This window comes from Tachysurus fulvidraco, chromosome 23 (assembly GCF_022655615.1).
Source record: "Tachysurus fulvidraco isolate hzauxx_2018 chromosome 23, HZAU_PFXX_2.0, whole genome shotgun sequence".
NCBI classification, from domain to species: Eukaryota; Metazoa; Chordata; class Actinopteri; order Siluriformes; family Bagridae; genus Tachysurus; species Tachysurus fulvidraco.
Window position 1 is genome coordinate 12,591,799 of NC_062540.1, and position 17,500 is coordinate 12,609,298.

At 37.2% G+C, this 17,500-nt stretch overlaps 2 protein-coding genes across 6 annotated transcripts in view; both read left to right on the forward strand.

Annotated features, from left to right (window-relative positions):
• The window catches only part of si:ch211-112c15.8 (tumor necrosis factor receptor superfamily member 25), an 8,750-nt gene extending 2,012 nt beyond the window's left edge, over positions 1 to 6,738 (forward strand). For all 5 annotated transcript variants that reach the window (XM_027170252.2, XM_047806800.1, XM_027170253.2 and 2 more), the window contains 9 exons: positions 489 to 597; positions 2,188 to 2,313; positions 2,393 to 2,527; positions 3,013 to 3,100; positions 3,644 to 3,687; positions 3,794 to 3,997; positions 4,094 to 4,131; positions 4,244 to 4,334; positions 5,785 to 6,738. In XM_027170252.2, coding sequence (XP_027026053.2) covers positions 489 to 597; positions 2,188 to 2,313; positions 2,393 to 2,527; positions 3,013 to 3,100; positions 3,644 to 3,687; positions 3,794 to 3,997; positions 4,094 to 4,131; positions 4,244 to 4,334; positions 5,785 to 6,098 — 1,149 coding nt within the window. In that variant the 3' untranslated portion in view covers positions 6,099 to 6,738. The remainder of the gene's footprint in view (positions 1 to 488; positions 598 to 2,187; positions 2,314 to 2,392; positions 2,528 to 3,012; positions 3,101 to 3,643; positions 3,688 to 3,793; positions 3,998 to 4,093; positions 4,132 to 4,243; positions 4,335 to 5,784) is intronic.
• A 1,293-nt stretch (positions 6,739 to 8,031) lies between these two features.
• Positions 8,032 to 16,114, forward strand: ttc34 (tetratricopeptide repeat domain 34). The gene is made up of 10 exons (XM_027170343.2): positions 8,032 to 8,100; positions 8,233 to 8,302; positions 8,629 to 8,704; positions 9,463 to 11,260; positions 11,720 to 11,942; positions 12,211 to 12,403; positions 12,740 to 12,906; positions 13,156 to 13,429; positions 13,530 to 13,744; positions 14,280 to 16,114. Exons 4-10 carry the CDS (start codon positions 9,507 to 9,509, stop codon positions 14,814 to 14,816), a joined length of 3,363 nt encoding a protein of 1,120 aa, XP_027026144.2. The 5' UTR covers positions 8,032 to 8,100; positions 8,233 to 8,302; positions 8,629 to 8,704; positions 9,463 to 9,506; the 3' UTR covers positions 14,817 to 16,114.
• The last annotated feature ends 1,386 nt before the right edge of the window (positions 16,115 to 17,500 follow it).

Here is a 17,500-nt window from a genome sequence, read left to right on the forward strand (position 1 = left end):
TGCACCTGGAATCCGGATTATAAATTAATCTAGATTATAAATTCAGATTTGTAGCACCATTTCTTCTTTAATGAAATTCATTGTAATTCCCAAATAGTCTCCAAATATCACATTTATTCAAATTGTCAGCAAATGCAATTGTAAATAAACCATTCAACGTTTAGATTATGCCACTATTTGGAAATTACAATTAATTTATTTTATTCAAACAAAGATGGCTCTACAAATCTGTGATTTTATAATTAAGAATAATTATATATAAATATATTTATAGAATATAAAGATTCTATTTCCCTGCTGTTGTGATTTGCTCATCTGTGTATGGCTTCCTTTAATGATGAAACCATACTACAGCTTAAAGTTATCCAAAATGATGCTGTTTATTCATTTGTACTATAAGCAATGTTTAAAATTAAAGGTAAATATCGTTCATATTATTCTGCCTTCAGTGGATTCATTGCTATATATGTTTTTTCTTTATTCTCCAGGTATTTGCGCTAATTGCTGCCTCTCTGTGCTACGGTGGAGACTGTTCAAATAAATGTTTAAGGCCCTTGCCTGATAATCAGATGCTTACCACAACTGAATGTTTGGCAGGTAAACTAAGTTTTTCCTTTTGACATGAAAAATAAGAAAAGTCTTGTTTTGAGCATTTCTTCAAGTTAAGATGTCAATTTTTGTTTCAAATGTTCTAGGACCACAGGCATTACTACAGTATATGTCTTGAAACACTAATAATAGGGTTTATCTGGTTTACCAAAGTGTCAGTTTGCATCAGTGGTGCTTTTCTGAGTCAAATTCATGTTTAGCAATTACATTGTGTCCATTCATACACTATATGGGCAATGATTTGTGGAAATTGGACCGTCGCACCAATACTTGATTCTTCTTCAACCTGTTGCCGCATAGTTGGAATCGAACAGTTATATAGGATATTTTGTACAATGCAGCATTTAAATATCCCTTCAGTGGAACTAAGAGGCCCAAACCTGTGCCAGCATGACAATATGAAGACACGGGCTACCAAGTTTCTAGAGGACGAAATGAAGTGGGCTGCACAAAGCCTTGACCTCAACCACACTGAAGAATGAAATCATTCACTGACATCTCACTAATACTATAATGATTAAATGGGTAAATTCCAGCAGCCACAAACCAAAGTCTTGTAGCAAGCCTTTCACGAAGAGCGGTGGGTATTTACCCACCAGATAGGTAAAACATCTGGAATAAGATGTTGCATGTATATGTCTGATGTTCATTGGTCCATGAACATTTAGTCATTTAGTGTAAGCACTGTCTCTTATTAAAGTATAAGAGTGAAGCATAAGTAAGGAATAAAACAATGCTGTTATAGGAAAATAATTAATGATGTACAGGTAGTGGTGTGACATGGCCCAAGTTACTGTTACCACTCCAAAGCTGATCATATTCTCTTTTACTGAAGTGTTTTATTCCACAACCGGACAGTTAATAAAATCTATGAATGAATAAAAGGTTGTGATACATGCGTGACAAGTCAGATACTGACCTGCAATAAGTAAATGTTCCCTCACCAGCCTCACCTCTCTTTCTCGCTCTCTCTCTCTCTCTCTCTCTCTCTCTCTCTCTCTCTCTCTCTCTCTCTCTCTCTCTCTCTCTCTCTCTCTCTTTCTCTGTTAATAAGACAAAAAATGCAGCATTTCATGTTGTCAAGAAATCAGAAAATGCAAAAAGTTCTTTATCATGAAAATGGACGATTACAATACAGTGATATCTTCCAAAGTGCTGAGTTCCATTAATGTTAACGAATTATTTCTTCATAGATTGCTTCACCATATCAGCAATTACACACTTTCGACTGTTAAATGACAGGACATTTTTAAAAGTCTCTTTATTATTACTCTTAGATTATGAAGAACATCTCCCATACAAGTCCCTGTAATTACAGTATGTTGCTGCTATTAAAACAACAATTTAATAGAACAATCAAATTAATATAAACCTGTGACTTGAATTACAGGTAGCTTTACTGTGAAACTGTGCTAAATGAACACTTTTGTCTGATCAAAATTGAGAATTCTGTAGAATGTGGGATTATTGCAATGCAAACTTTTTGAAGATTGTGCTTGTATTATTAGGTAAAGGTCTTGTAGAGTACATTCAGATGTGTTGCACTTGTGGAAACTGATACATTTCTAAATTTTTCAGGCTATTACAAAAAAAACAATTGCCAAAAGTCAGGAGAGATTCTCTGTGAAAAATGTGAAAAGGATACATACACAGACATTAACAACACAGTGAACGTGTGCAGGCTTTGCAAAGTTTGTCAAACAAGTGAGTAAAATTGATTATCTTTTTCAATTCTGTTGCGAAAAAAAAAATTGTGTAATGTACCAAATCTCTTGGCTTACAGATGAGATTACTACGAGTGAATGTACAAATCAAAAGAACCGGGAATGCGCCTGCAAAGCTGGGTTTTACACGAGTTATGCGTATCTATCCTTGAGGAGATGTGAAAACTGTACAAACTGCAAAAACTGTAGCACATGTAAGTAAAATCTGCTATCAAACACATGCATCTTTATTTTTTATATCAAAGCCAAAAAAAAAATTCTAATTTTTAAGAAGAACTGAGGACTGAGGACAAACTGTAAATGTTATGTTTTTCAACACTTGGAGTTTGCATTTATTACAATTTGATCAATATTATCGCTATAGACCAAACACAATGATAGAAAAGACGAATTAAATGAAGAAATCTTAGTCTTTGTGGAACGTTGTGGTTGCTCTCAGATACAAACAGGAAGATACATAATGCTTTACTAAAGACAGAAATGTTTTTATTTTAGATTAAAGACATTTCTTTAGTATTGAAACCTATAACTGCTCCGTGGATTTGAAATTTTGTGTAACTTAAAATGTCATTTAAACACAAATACACAAAAAATGAAAATACGGTTATTATAATGAATTAATGTATTAAAATATTATAAAAGCACAATTTTATGCTTTTCATGTTTTATTGTTCTTCAGGCCCTGAATGTGAAGGCAATTGTGGAATGGAAATTTGTGGGATTGGCTTGTTCTTGGATCAAATGGGGAAATGCCAATCATGTGCTGAGTAAGAGACGTCTTTTTCTGTACTGTAAAATGGTTTTCTTGCTTCTAGTTTTGGGCATTTTTTTAAAAACGATTTTAGGAGCTGTGGTGACATGTATCTAAAGTCTTTTGCTGATTAAATGTGAACTCTGTTGATGTTTATTTAGGACTGATGACCAATAACCACTATACAAACAAAAATGAAAAACGTTAGTGAAAACGGTTGCAGATTCTGATTGATTCTTCATTTCTTGAAGTGAAATGCGGTAGAATTTAGGTTAGTGGGTTGTGGGTTTCCTGTACACAGGAGTGAACATCTTTGTCAGAATTTCCTGCCATTTTACAGAGATCTGCTAATCAGTTCTCCTGAAGAAATGTCACAAACATAATGTGTTTGAAATATATTCAGTGGCCAAGTCATTGTACTTAATAGAGACCCAGAACTGTTTACAGTTAACTGTAATACACACATTTTTGTTGAAATTCAGTTGACTAGCTTTCTCACTATCTATACTCGTATAAAAAGTTGTTAATTTATGTTTTTTTTCTATTATTTTCATGACAGTCACAATTGCTTAGACAAGTCCTGTAAATCCTTTTGTGACAAAGGTAATTACAAATAGCACACATGCACTCTATCTGACACTTTTATATATAATGTCTTTGCAGACATCAAGGTATTATGTAATAGATGTGGTTTTGTCTTGTTTTACAGTAGTTCCAGCTTCTACCACAAAATGGATTATAGCACTTGTGATCATCCTGACCATACTGCTGCTGCTTGGACATTTTGCCCTGTTTTGCTTTGTTTGTGAAACCAGTAGGAGACAAGGGCTTTGCTGCTGGGCTCAAATAAAGTATGTGAATGAAAGACCTGCTGATCATGATGAAGTTCCACTAAACATTCCTCCTTCACCTGGTAAATTACTTTCTTTTTCTCTATTTTGGATATTAGCACGCTTAGTAAGTTGTGTAAGTTGGCAGATGTTCATTTTGTCTCCATTTTTTTAAACAGATCAACCTGCAGAGCATCTGAAGATTTATCTGCCAAAGGTTTGTATTACCTTCAACGAATGATGTACAAATGACTGTTTCAGCGTACTTAAAATTAAACCATACAAACAGTCAAACAATCAAACAAACAATGATTTCTCTGTTTTTAAAGAACATGATACCTGGAAGTGTAGTGAAAGATCCAAGGACAATAGACTCGGGCGGGATTCGACAAACCACAGATTTCCTTGGGGACATAAAAGGTATAGTAACTATATTTTATAATTAAGTCTTCTGAGATTTTTCACCAGGACTCGTAGAAGAAGCACAATTCACTCATTTATATTTCTATATTTAAGCCCGTGAAAAAAGAGTGCATTGTAGATTAAAAAAAAAAAGGAAGTTACTGAATAAGTTTTCTGTACTTCGAGGAATAGACCTTTTTTTTTTTTTTTTAAGATGAAGTCTTTATGAAAGCTGTGTGGCTGAACAACAAAACGATTTTTTGGTAACAATCCTCAAGCTGGTTTCCTCTATAGAAACTATATGGGAGTACAGTACACTAATGCTAACTAATGCAGTTTAAAGGCAAATATAGATTTAATTGAAATTTTACTGTCTGTATTTATTCATGGTAATATAATTTTTTCATTATTCATTATTTTTGGAGCATTTGAGAGCTTTACAGAAATTCTTTACATATGGCTTATATTTGTTTGCATGTTATTACGCTGGTGTTTGGACATCATTGTCCTATAGGTGTTGTATGTTCCCATAATATACCATACATTTTCCAGAACAGATATTTCATCTTTAGGAAAGAAAGAAGGGATGTCCTGTTTTAGTGCTTTTTGGTACCCCATTGATGCAATAAGACCGTTTTGTACTGATATACTGAGGTTATAGGATCTTTATTTAGACTTTACTGTTACTCCATTTTAAATTACCTTGTAGTCAACAGAACATATGTTTACTCTCAAATCCAACCTTTCCGAAAACCTCTGAGCCATATCCTTTTACTAATCAGGTGGGTGTTTGTCCGTGTCAGCTAAGCTCAGTGATGTAAATGACTGATAGGAGGAATACACAGTAAGTTACATCAGATAGAAGAATGCAGCATGTGTCTTTTATGTTTCACATGCTTCCTGTGGCCTCACTGCACTGGCAAATTATCAGCATTTAATTCAGTTTCTGCAGAAATGCTTGAGGTCTTTTCTCAGCCACAGACAAAAATGCTAGGAATATATAAATATTTTTATCCTGCCAGAGAATTTGCAATACTACTGCGTGTTGGTATGGGTTGTGATATGACATCCTACAGGGAGTATATGTTTTACTGGAGTGAAGGATCTGTTAAAAATAACTAATAATAGTTACGTTTTTCTAGACACAATACTAAGGTTCTAAAATGCAAAACCAGCTGCAGTTTTATGGGCTAGGAGAAGGGTCTGAATGACATGATTAGGGTTTGTTAAAATTTTGGCTTTATTTAAACATAGCTGTGCCTGCATTTAATTGTTTTATTATTATTTTTTTATTTTCCCAAACAAGTCCTACATTTCTTTTTTTTTGAGAATGTTTCCAATAATTTAATGATCCTGTCCTGATTAGAGCTACCAGTTGGCATATCGTTATGGGTTTTTATTGCCTGTCAAAAACACAAGCATTCCATGCATCTCTATACTTAAACAACTGTTCGTGTTATTTCACCAGAGCCGACCACAGCTGAGGCAGAGAAGGAGATGTGGCCGGCCCCAATGCTCTACACCATCATCAGACAGGTTCCTGTGCGACGTTGGAAGGAGTTCTTACGGTTGCTTTCCCTATCTGACGATCAAATGGAGAGAGTGGAACTGGAGGCAAGAGGCTCATATTTGGAGCTGCAGTATCAGATGTTGCGTCTCTGGACCCAGATGAGTGGTGCTTGCCTGGAGAACATCTACTCTACACTACATTATATGGACCTGTCAGGGTGTGCAGAGGATCTGAAGGAGAATCTTCAGCAGTTGCAGGGCACCTTGGTCTAGGTGTGAACTTTTACCTCTCATCAGACCCTCTGCTTTAGTGTTCTCACATACACCGAATCTGAATGTTTGGAACAATTTATTTCATAACAGATATGAAATGAATAATAGGCAGCGTTGTTGATTTATATGATCTGAAATGTACTATAATAGCATAATAGTACATAATAATAGTATATTAAGAGACAACAAATGTAACAGTAAATAATTATTGAACTGTACTGTACATTATACTTGCCACAAGTATTGGGGCAGCACTCTATGAGAACAAATTTAAGCTAATCTGCGTGAAGCCGTAAAGGTCCACCTACGTTCACTGGAGTTAAAATGTCAGGGGTTTAAATATCTTTGGTACTGAGCACCAGCTGGTGTTCTTTCTTTTTGATACTGTATTTGTATTTAAAAAAAGAGAGAAAACCACTTCAATCAGATCTGTAGGTTTTAAAAACCATTAAATGTTGAAGTATTATACATCCACTGCCACATATGGTGGGCTGAGGGTGAAGTACAGTATGTGACATTTCCAAAAGTCACGCTGGCACTTTACATGCATTTATTATGTTATTCATCTGGGGTCATGTTACCTTTGTTTAACTTTGCATGTTTATGTATTTTGTGTAGAATAAATTTAATGTATCTTAAATGCGTGTGTGTGTGTGTATATGTGTATATATGTGTTTGTGTGTGTATGTGTCTGTCTATATGTGTGTGTGTGTGTGTGTATACATGTTTGTTTCTGTGTGTCTATATGTGTGTATGTGTATATGTATGTGTCTATATATGTGTGTGTGTAACTTTGCATGTTTATGTAATTTGTGTAGAATAAAATTAATGTATCTCAAATGCATGTGTGTGTGTTTGTATGTGTGTATATATGCGTGTGTTTGTGTCTATATGTGGGTATGTATGTGTGTGTGTAACCAGCAACACCTGTTCTCACAAACAATAGTAAAATTCAGATGTCATTGTCATTTATTCTCTTCGATATATCATTAAATTAAATATGTGACCGACAGTTAATAACAGCAACATAAGTTTGCTGGCTTTGTTGTCTATGTTTTCGTTCCATGTGGTGGCTTAGAACTCCCCAGCTGCAAAAGTCCAGTGAAGAAGGACTGTAAAGGATACTGGGCAATGTGGTTACTCACAGCAGAAAAGGAATTCCCCTAGGGTTTTCTAAAGATCATTATCACTTGTAATAAAGAGCATTTTGTAGGCATCTTCCCTTCACAGCCCACGTTTCTCATTAGCGCCACTAAAGCGCATGCGCGAACGGAATACCTTTCCATTCGCTTTTTATCTGACGTCCGACCAGCAGTCACGTTGTCAGTCAGACTCAGTGACGCATTTCACTATATTTCCACTCTCATTTTCTTGTTTCCATTTTCACTAGACTTGGCCACAATGTTTTATTTCTTTTTTAATTTTATATCAGCTATTTGAACGGATTCCACCTATTAGAAATCTAAAGTTGTTTTATATGGTTTACCCTAATAACTGACAAATATTCCAATTAAAGCACGAAAGAAAGAAAAATAAATTAAGAAGGAAAGAAAGTAAATGTATAATTCAGTCAATAGAAGTGAAAGGCAGTCTTTCACTATTTAGGGTTGCCAGGTGCGTGATTTGCGAATTGCATGTAAAGACAATTAATAGATATTATCTAAGTCCATTGTTTTTCAATGATAGAATTTAATTACAAACACAGTTTCAGCTGGTTTTTAAAACACCACCCATTTTCTGTATAAAATATACAAAACTATATAAATTTAACTATAAAATATATATTTAACAATATAAAATATATTTTGATACAATGACTTAATCAATACAATCCGACTTGCACTAATCTCAAAGTTATCAAGATTAAACAACATGTTAAATGGTATAGATGGATAAAGGATTTAGCCGACATAAGGGGTGAAATTACCTGCATGGCAACACCACATTAAGGGCGCTTGTCGTTTCCAGGGCAACTTGGGGACGCACGAGCGTGTGGATATTTGTAAGTAGCTAAAATACTGAGCTAAAACTGGTAAACATAACATAACGTGTAGCTTAGAAAGTGTAACCACAAACTGCCATTTACATAAACTAGGCGGCTTCCAGCAATGTACTAATGTGCTATTCTTGTTAGAGTTACAACATGAGGACAGACTGACAAAAGTTTCCTGTCTTTCTAAATGAATGGAAGATCCTATGGACAGGTGAGCATCAGACCATCTACATATTCAGCTGTTGGTAGAAACCAAGCATATATTGTCTTTGTTTTAGCTTTGTACCTTGATACCTATCATGTTTCGGCCATGGGAACCGCGTATTGTGTTTCAGAGAATATTAAAGAGAATTACAAATTGTCCTCTGTTCCCTGTATGTGTACAGTACAACAAGGAAGACTGGTATTGTAACTAGTGTAACTAGTAGAATAGATCTTTGTCTGGGCTAACACTTTTATTTCTTTTACAAGTTCTGTCAATTTAAATTCAATGACATTTTATTCCCTACAATGCTTTTAACAATAGATACTTTACAGAAATCAAGAAGATGGTTACCGTCCCTAATCAGGCAGCCTAAGGCAACGGTGGCAAAGATGGAATAAACCTTTTGAGGTAGGGATGTAAGTTAAGCCCTCCACTGCCATTCAAGTCCAAGTCATAAGTAAGTCAAGCCAAGTCAAGATCGGATGCAAATAAAAGCAAGAACAAGAGCTAGTCAGAAAACCAGCCCATTATTTTCAAAACCATGCTTTTACTTCACACTCCTTGTTCAGAGGAATGTATTCAGCAAGATCAGTGTTCAAGACACATCCAAGTCAATACAGAATACATCTCAAGACTTGAGTCGAAAACTATCAGACTCAGAAGGGAACCCATCTTGTATGTGACTTTAAATTATTAGTCTTCTAAAACTGTATACTAAGTAGTCAAGCAGTAGTTAATGTGTTGAAAGTATGTTTAGTAGGAACGTCATCTTCTTTATTATTCCAGCAGCAGTTCTTAAGTACATATCTACTGTATGCAGATGAAAGCTAGTAGGTGAATCTCAGAATGTAGCCACTGAGTGTGTTTGTGATGTTGCTAATTAAAAGGAAGGAATACACATATTTGTTTTAAGAACTTGTTTAAAAGAATAATGTTATTTAAATTAAATAATATAGAGTATTCTTCAATGGTTCTTTAAAGGTTCATTATTGGATAAATGGATAATTTAAGTTCCACTTAAGTTTCTGATTAGAACAGTTCCTTAGGTTTTGACACAGCCTTCAAAGCGGGCCTTTAGAGATTACCCTTAAGGGCTTTACTTTTTCTGACTGTAAAGGCCCACAAATGAAGCAGACATGAATCATTTACATTTTATTTTTTGACAGAGGAAATATCATGTGAATATTAGAACAGAGGGCATTAGAGAAGAATGATGAATGCCCTCCATTTGGGGTCGGGAGCAGTGGAGCTGTGCAGAAAAGCAGATAAAACCTACACAGCTGGAGATGTTCAGAGAGCTGCATTGCTGTATACACATGCATTTGGGTGCAATGCAGGATCCACTATGGCCCATATGCACAGCTTAAACAAAACCTGTAAAGAACAGATTATTTCAAGTCTGGAAGCTTGGCTTGATGGACATGAAGTCACAGAGAAGGCCATGGAAGGCATTAGCAAAGGATTGGGTGCAGTATTCCTGTCAACCTTGTGTCCCAATAATGTTTCTGCTTCAGTTTTTAAAATGGAGTCAGTCCTGCTAGGGGCTGCCCATGGCTCTGATGAGATCTTTGCCCGATGTTCATCTCTTCTTGTGGAAAAAAGGTCATCATGTCCACAAGGTCCTACAAGGGTTATTGTGGAGTTAACTAGAGCTCTTGCCTGCTTGATTTCAGATCCCCATAACCCAAAAGGCCCTCTGCTGTATCTGCAGGCTTTCCTTGCAAATAGGTCAGAGACAGTGAGACTGGTCAAAGTTCGGCATGTGGAGCATTTGCCTCGAATAGTCAAAGCCTTCTTTGAGCAAATGTCCCCAAAGTTCCCCATGCTCCACAATGAGGGCAACATGGACGACACTCTTAATTATGAAAAAAAGACTGAGGATTTCCCCCTTTCTGAATCGATTGAATTTTTAGTAGCTATTTCACCTGAAAATACACTAGTGAGGGAGCTTCAAGGAGCTGTGTTGTTTTTCTTGGGCATATATGATAAAAGTGCTGAGGCTTTGTCCCTTGCTCTGCAACTGGCTGAATTACAGACAGATTCAAAAACAAACCTGGATCTGGTTCTAATGGGAGCGACACCAGAGTGGAGAGCTAGTTTACTTGTGGCAAAAGCAGCTGCCTGTTTTTCAGCAAGTGGACGAGTGAGTGAAGCTTGCCAAGACCTTGCAGAAGGCTTTGCGGTCCACCCTGCAACAGCCAGACACCAGTTCCAGAAGATGTTCTCTAATAATGACATTGCAGCGGTGGTGCGTTTTGAATTGCGACATCAGGCTGAGAGAGGCTTGTCTAGCTTTAGGGAGACAGTTATTCAGAGATCTGACCTGCGTTCCTGCGCAGGTGTGGAGCTGCTGGATCCTGTCATTGCCCAACTTCGAGCTCTGTGTCATCTGGAGCCTGATGGAGGTCCACGGGAGCTGCGTGTCCGACTAGCAGACTGTCTGCTTCTGCATGGAGAGTTCAAAGAAGCACTGTCCATCAGTAGCCAGCTTGCTGCAGCCTCGCCTGTGAACTACCAGAACACCGTACAGGTACTGCGTGGCTTTTCCCGGCTCCTAACTGAGGACCACCAAGGAGCTATGGAGGATTTCCAGGCTGTGATTGAACATAGTGCTCCTCATCCTCTGAGTTGTGTGCGTGCTCTGTGTGGAAGGGGCCTGTTGCGCATGGTGGCTGGCTCACATTACCTCACTGCACTCGACTACATTACGGCAAGTCAACTTCAGCATCAGGACACAGCACTGACCATCAGGTGTCTGGTGCCCTGGAACTACCGTGGCCTGCTGTGCACCGTGTTGCTTGAGCAAGGGAGGGCCATGCTGGAAGAGTTTGCAGGGCAGAGATATACTTCAGGTGCTAATACAATTCAGGAACATCAAGTCAACAACCATCTACCAGCTGCCAAACAGAAAAAAGACCATCAGTCCATGATGACAATAGATGGCAACACTATCAACAAAGAAGGGTATAGTATAAACCTATTTATATTATATGTAAATGCAAGGTTTATATAGAAAACCATAATAAAATAAAATCAGTGTTATTAACAAAGATGATAAATTCTATTATGTTGACCTTTTATCACATATACAGACCTAGGTAGAAAGACAAATTTGTTAAAAACATTTGTAAAAAAAACTAATAAAAAAAATAGTTCAGTGTGTTCAATATTTCATATTAAAATATATGTGAATATGTTATATTATGAAACACACAGAAAACATAACAAGGTCTCAGTAGTAGTAAACTAATCTCTGTAAACTCAGTAAAAACACACACACACACACACACACACACACACACACACACACACACATATATATATATATATATATATATATACATAACTTGTATTTACCATTTATAATTATAGTCATTACGTTTGCCAGATATTTTATCTGAATATTTATGTTATTGTATTCAGAATGCCAACAGGAGTACATGCGCTCGCCCTTCTCTTGATGGAGTTGCAGCAGGTTGCAGACTCACCCCAGATCCTTGCAGCAGATGCCCTGTACCAGCTGGGTCGTGCTGAGGAGGCATATCGTATTCTCCTCTGCATGGAGCACGCATCTCCTCGCTCACCTGTCCTTGCCCGGCTCGCTCTGCTCCAGCTGCACCGGGGCTTCCTGTATGATGCCAACCAGGTGCCTCTTTAATCCTTTATGATAAGTTTGCAGACATACACTTTATATTCAGTAGATCTGTGTTAATGTATTTAGTTCTTTGTTGTTTTATGTAGCTCTGAGTTTTCATGGTCTTGGAGGAACATTATTTAACTTCTCTGTGTATATTTCACAGAGTTACTGTATATATAGATAAAATGGCTACAAAAGCTTTTTGACTTGACTTGATAAGTTTACTTTGAAATTTACCTCTATAAAGCATGTAAGTATTGTCTCTGTGGATTTACAGTTACTGAAGAAGCTTATCCACTGTGGGGACACTAGCTGTTTAAGCTCTCTGCTGTCTGTGGCAGCTCTAAAGGACAGGGCACTTCTAGAGAAACACTGTCATTGTGCATCAAAACGCATCTTACATAGCCAACAAGAGGAAAGTGCCATTAGGGAGGCTGTGGCCTATCTCTCTATTGCCATTATGGCTTCAGGTATGTAGAAAATGTACAATAAGCAAAAATAAAAAAATAAGGTTCTAGCATATAGAGTACCTGTCTGCTTTGTCACGCTTGACCAAGAATGTGGAAGGAATTATACACTAGACAGACTGGGGAGTACTGCTCTGTGGTATACAGAGGAAGTGACTCTAGTGATAGACTGTCTGACGTAAAGCAGTTCCCATAATATTGCTTCTATAGAAGGAAACAATTCTGAAATGAAACCCAGACAACCGAATCTACTTCAGTTCATACATTTTCCATAGTATATACGTCAGTTCATTTAGCACAGTTTCATGGTGGTAATTCCAGTTTGCTGTATCTTTTTAGGTGGCCAAGCATCAGACTCTTTATTGGAGAGAGCTAGATGTTACGTTTTACTGGGCCAAAGGAAGACTGCCATTTTTGACTTCACTGCTATTCTTAAGGAGCACAGAAATCATGTCCAAGCTCTGTGTGGAAGAGGGTTCACTTATCTAATGTTAAACCAGCAGAAGGTGTGGTGTTATTACTGAACTCTGAATGCCTTGATTTATATTTTGCATTACAGTTGTGTCTCTTATCATGAAGAAAATACTTGCAGCAGGATCATTTGCCATTGGCAATACTGCCTAAACTTATCTGTGAGAATTGCTTTAACATGCTTTCATGTTTAATTCTATATATACTGATAGATCATCATGTTTTTTTTATGGTCTAACATTCTAATAAACTGAAACCGTCAGTTTATTTTGCATTCTTCCAAGGAAGCCATACAAGATATACTATCAGCTCTTCATGTTGATGAAGCAGAGGTGACTCGGCGTATTCTGTCTTTAAAGGCCAAGTCACAGAAGCTAATCTGTGAATGGCTACAACAGTATTGTCGTGCCAGTCTATCCACCATTCTGTCTACCAACCCAGTACCTTGCCAGCAGGATTGTCTTAAAGAAGCCTTTCTGATTAGTGGAGTGCTGCTAAATACAGACAGCAAGGATCCCAGGTGGCACCTTCTCTACATAGATACCTTGCTTGCCCGAGGTAAAATTTGCAGTACCTTAACACCTTGTTCAGACAAGCAAACCTCATCAGATTTGATGTTTGCTCAAAGATATTGTCTGTGTATTTGCTAACGTCTCAGGGGACTTGAAGGCAGCAAGTACGCACCTCCTGCGGATCTTTGGTCAGGAGCCTCATGACGCAGCAGCCCAGGCCAGATGGGGAGTAGTGGAGAGTTGGAAGAAAAATTACAGATCAGCAGTCAAGTGCTTGAGTGTAGTGTCTGAGAAAGATACCTCTGTGTTAGTCTTTCTCCTGACTCTCATTCAGCCTCAACAAAAGACACGTCTAGCACAGGTAACATAATATATTTGTTCTCCTCCTAAACATTATATACTGCACCTCTAAATATTTGCATATTCAAATATTTGAAGATGAATTGTGTGATCATTTCCACAAATATTAACATTGGTAATAATAATCAGAATATTGGGTATATGAACTAGCAACTAAATGCTAATGATTCATGATTTTACCCCTTTTTTACCACAGCAATTTGCCAATGCTTGGTATTTTTAGATTTTTCAAAAGAACGACATGTCCTACATTGTTAACATTCTATTGCAGCATTTAATTAGGTGGAATTAATATGACAATTATTACCCTTGGATTATTGAGGGGCATTTGCAATACAAGATCCTAAAATAATTATTACTATAGAAACAATAACAATATTTAGAAGTGCCTGTGTTTGAATAACAGCCCACACTATTTTCAGAAACATGCAGTTAGACAAAATTCATCAACGTCTTCTGACCAATCAGATGAACCAGAACAGGGCATGCTGTCTTGATGTTCTAATTACGTATACTCCTTTGCTTCCATTTGTCAGGCAGCATCACAGGAGGCTAGCAGAGTCTCAGAGAGTGGTTTGTGGGAACGTGCAGTGGCTCTGCTGACTGTGGCAGTGCAAGCCCTGGATGGTACAAAGCTCCAGCACCTGCGCCAGCGGGCAGCATGCCTTGCACAGCTGGGTCTCCATGAGCAGGTAGTGTCAGATCTCAATAGGGTCATGCTTTCCCACAGCCAGGAAAGCAGTGACGAGGCCAAGGTTAAGGCAGAGGATCTGTGCAGAAGGGCACGGAGTCTGTTGATGTGCTCCCGAGACGAGGAAGCTCTAAGCGACTTCTCTCAGGCTTTGGAGCTGCATGTAGAGCAGGCACTGCTGTGTGTAGAGGCTGGACCAGGAAGACATGGCCTAGCCGAACTCTTTCTACGTTTCGCCCTGCAGAATTTTGGAGAGCAGCAGCTGGACAAGGCCTGGCGCTTCACAGAGAGTGGCTTGAGGGTAGACAGCAACCATGCTGAGCTGCGCCGTCTCAAAGCCAGAATTAAACGAGAATTCTCTGGAACATGTATAGTACACTAAAAAATTAAATGCATTGGGTTTATGTTTATGTAGCATAAATATTAAGATGCAAGTTATATGGCTTTCTAAATTATGATTTTTTAAAATCCCTGTTTATCACATTTTCATGTTTTTTTGTGAATAAATGGTTAATCATATGATCATACATGATCATACATTTCATATTGCTCACATCATTATATATAAAACCAAACCTTTAGTTTCAGTTGGAAAAGATAAATGATTTGAATAAAAAATAGGAAACCACTTTGTAATGGAATGAAAATAAAAAATAGTTTCTGAACACAGAGTTCACTATTTACACAGAGCTGTATAAATCATGTAGCAGTTTTTTTATATGTTTTTTTTGTGACTTTGTGTAATGCTCCAATCAATTTCATATTGTTTAGTTCCCCTTTGTTCAGGGCGTGCCCAATTTATTCACTTGCAAATTTACAGAAGCATGTTTGATCTAGAAACACTTCATAGTAGATAGTGATCTTGTACTCATCCCACCCTGTTCTACACCATACTATCTTAAAACCTCTCGCATGACTCAGCTGGACCTGTTGCTGCTGAAGGTACATGAAGACACATTAAGTCTCTCTGTCCTGTTACCCAGGTTGTGGAATGAACTTCCCCTGTTTGTCTGAACAGATGAGTCACTGGCTGAGTCAGGAAGACTGAAGACATACTACCTCTTCACCAAACCCTTGAATTAGCTCATAGTTAAAAAATAACCTCTTGATCATCTCTATTTTCTTTTCTTGCTCTGCTTGCTTTCCCCTAGTAGGGTTTTTGCTCGATGGAATTTACAAAGGCTAACCTATTAAACTAATATAAATAAGTGTTTATTTATTAGATACTGTAATACAAAACATTTTTGTTGGCAGTATTGGATATCTGATATTTATTATTTGCCATTACGATAAATACTAATATAAGAAGAGCAAGTGCCTACAAAAGCAATTAGTTGATTTATGGCTCTTTGAACTAAATTAATATATTTTTCATCAGTAAATATGCAGATTGTTTGCCAAAAGCAGCTCTTATTCAGCACAACAAACCATCATTTCCCAAACGTACACAAAGACAACAATATTATTTTTACTTTCTTTATTCTAAATGGGCAAACCAGTACGACTGTCTTAATAAATGCTGAAGAATGTATATCATTGTTAATGTTAAAGCAGATTATTTGCTTTAACATTAACAATTATAAACACACGCACGCACGCACGCACGCACGCACGCACGCACACACACACACACACACACACACACACACACACACACACACACACACACACACACACACACACACACACACACACACACACCATTCCAGAAATACCCAGGTACATCTTGATGATATTATTATTTAAGATTATCTTAAAGACCAAAAGTCCCTTTTTCTTATGAAATACATAAATGTGTATCTTATGTGTGTTCATTTGATGATTTACTGTAAATCACAGATTCAAATCTTTGGTGACAATCAATAAACATTAAAATTGCAACTGAACTGAGAAATATTTTATTCCAGATATGTAACTCCAATATTTAATTGAATTATTTTATCCAATATTTAACTCCCTCTTCCATTAGAGGGTGCTGTTTGACCTCTCTCTCTCTCTCTCTCTCTCTCTCTCTCTCTCTCTCTCTCTCTCTCTCTCTCTCTCTCTCTCTCTCTCTCTCTCTCTCTCTCTCTCTCTCTCTCTCTCTCTCTCTCTCTCTCTCTCTCTCTCTCTCTGTGTGTGTGTGTGTGTGTGTGTGTGTGTGTGTGTGTATGTATTCAATTTTGTGTATTACAGGTAATCATACCTGTTCTTGATTTCATGAAAAAATATAAATCACACAATATCCTCTTAACTGTAGTCAATCATCCATCATATATTTGTCGTCTAAAATTGGTCTGTAAAATAGCACCTACTTCTGTTTTTGTAAGCTTTTGTTATGCCTAACATGAGGGTGATACAAAAGGAAATCATAGAGAAATAGACACTCGTTAAGCACAGGATTGAGGATTTTTTCTGAATAGATTAATCTAGACACTCGTTAAGCACAGGAATACTTACGTTCAACAAAATGGAAATTATTTAGAAACAGATCTCTCTTTGCAATAAGAAATGCAAACAAACAAAAAATGAATCATCCTCATAGATAAAATGTGTCATATAGTTTCAGACACTTCACCAGCAAGTCAATTCTGAAGTTACTAAAAGCACTCTGTGGTTTGGAGACACGTGTTGACGTGATACTTTACACATGCATTTTTTCACAATAGCAAACTTGTCATTAGTAGCTTCTTTTTTAAACTGTATTAAGCTTTTATGTATTGAATTATAATCTACAAGGACAACTCAAACCAACCATGTCTTACAAGCTGGAGAGAGAGAGAGAGAGAGAGAGAGAGAGAGAGAGAGAGAGAGAGAGAGAGAGAGAGAGAGAGAGAGAGAGAGAGAGAGAAAGCTTAGCATCAAAGCAAATCTCTTTATCATCATGCCATCATAAAATGTTCTACACTTAGGGAAAGCAACTGCCAGATGTTTGAGTCCTACAAATCAGCACCTACAGTCTGTACGAAATAAAAAAATGTGTTGTGTAAAAATACAAACAAAATACATGACGTACTTTGGGTTCATCGGAGTCAGTAAGAACCCCGAGCAAATCCTGCTCAAGCATTATATACAGTTTTTCCTTTT

What these genes read in the sequence shown, in the direction of transcription:
- ttc34 (XM_027170343.2), top strand. Translation starts at nt 9,507, where the DNA reads ATGATGAATGCCCTCCATTTGGGGTCGGGAGCAGTGGAGCTGTGCAGA. An exon ending in TATTGCCATTATGGCTTCAG is followed by an intron (nt 12,404 to 12,739) that starts GTATGTAGAAAA and finishes GTATCTTTTTAG; the next exon opens with GTGGCCAAGCATCAGACTCT. An exon ending in AAAAGACACGTCTAGCACAG is followed by an intron (nt 13,745 to 14,279) that starts GTAACATAATAT and finishes TCCATTTGTCAG; the next exon opens with GCAGCATCACAGGAGGCTAG.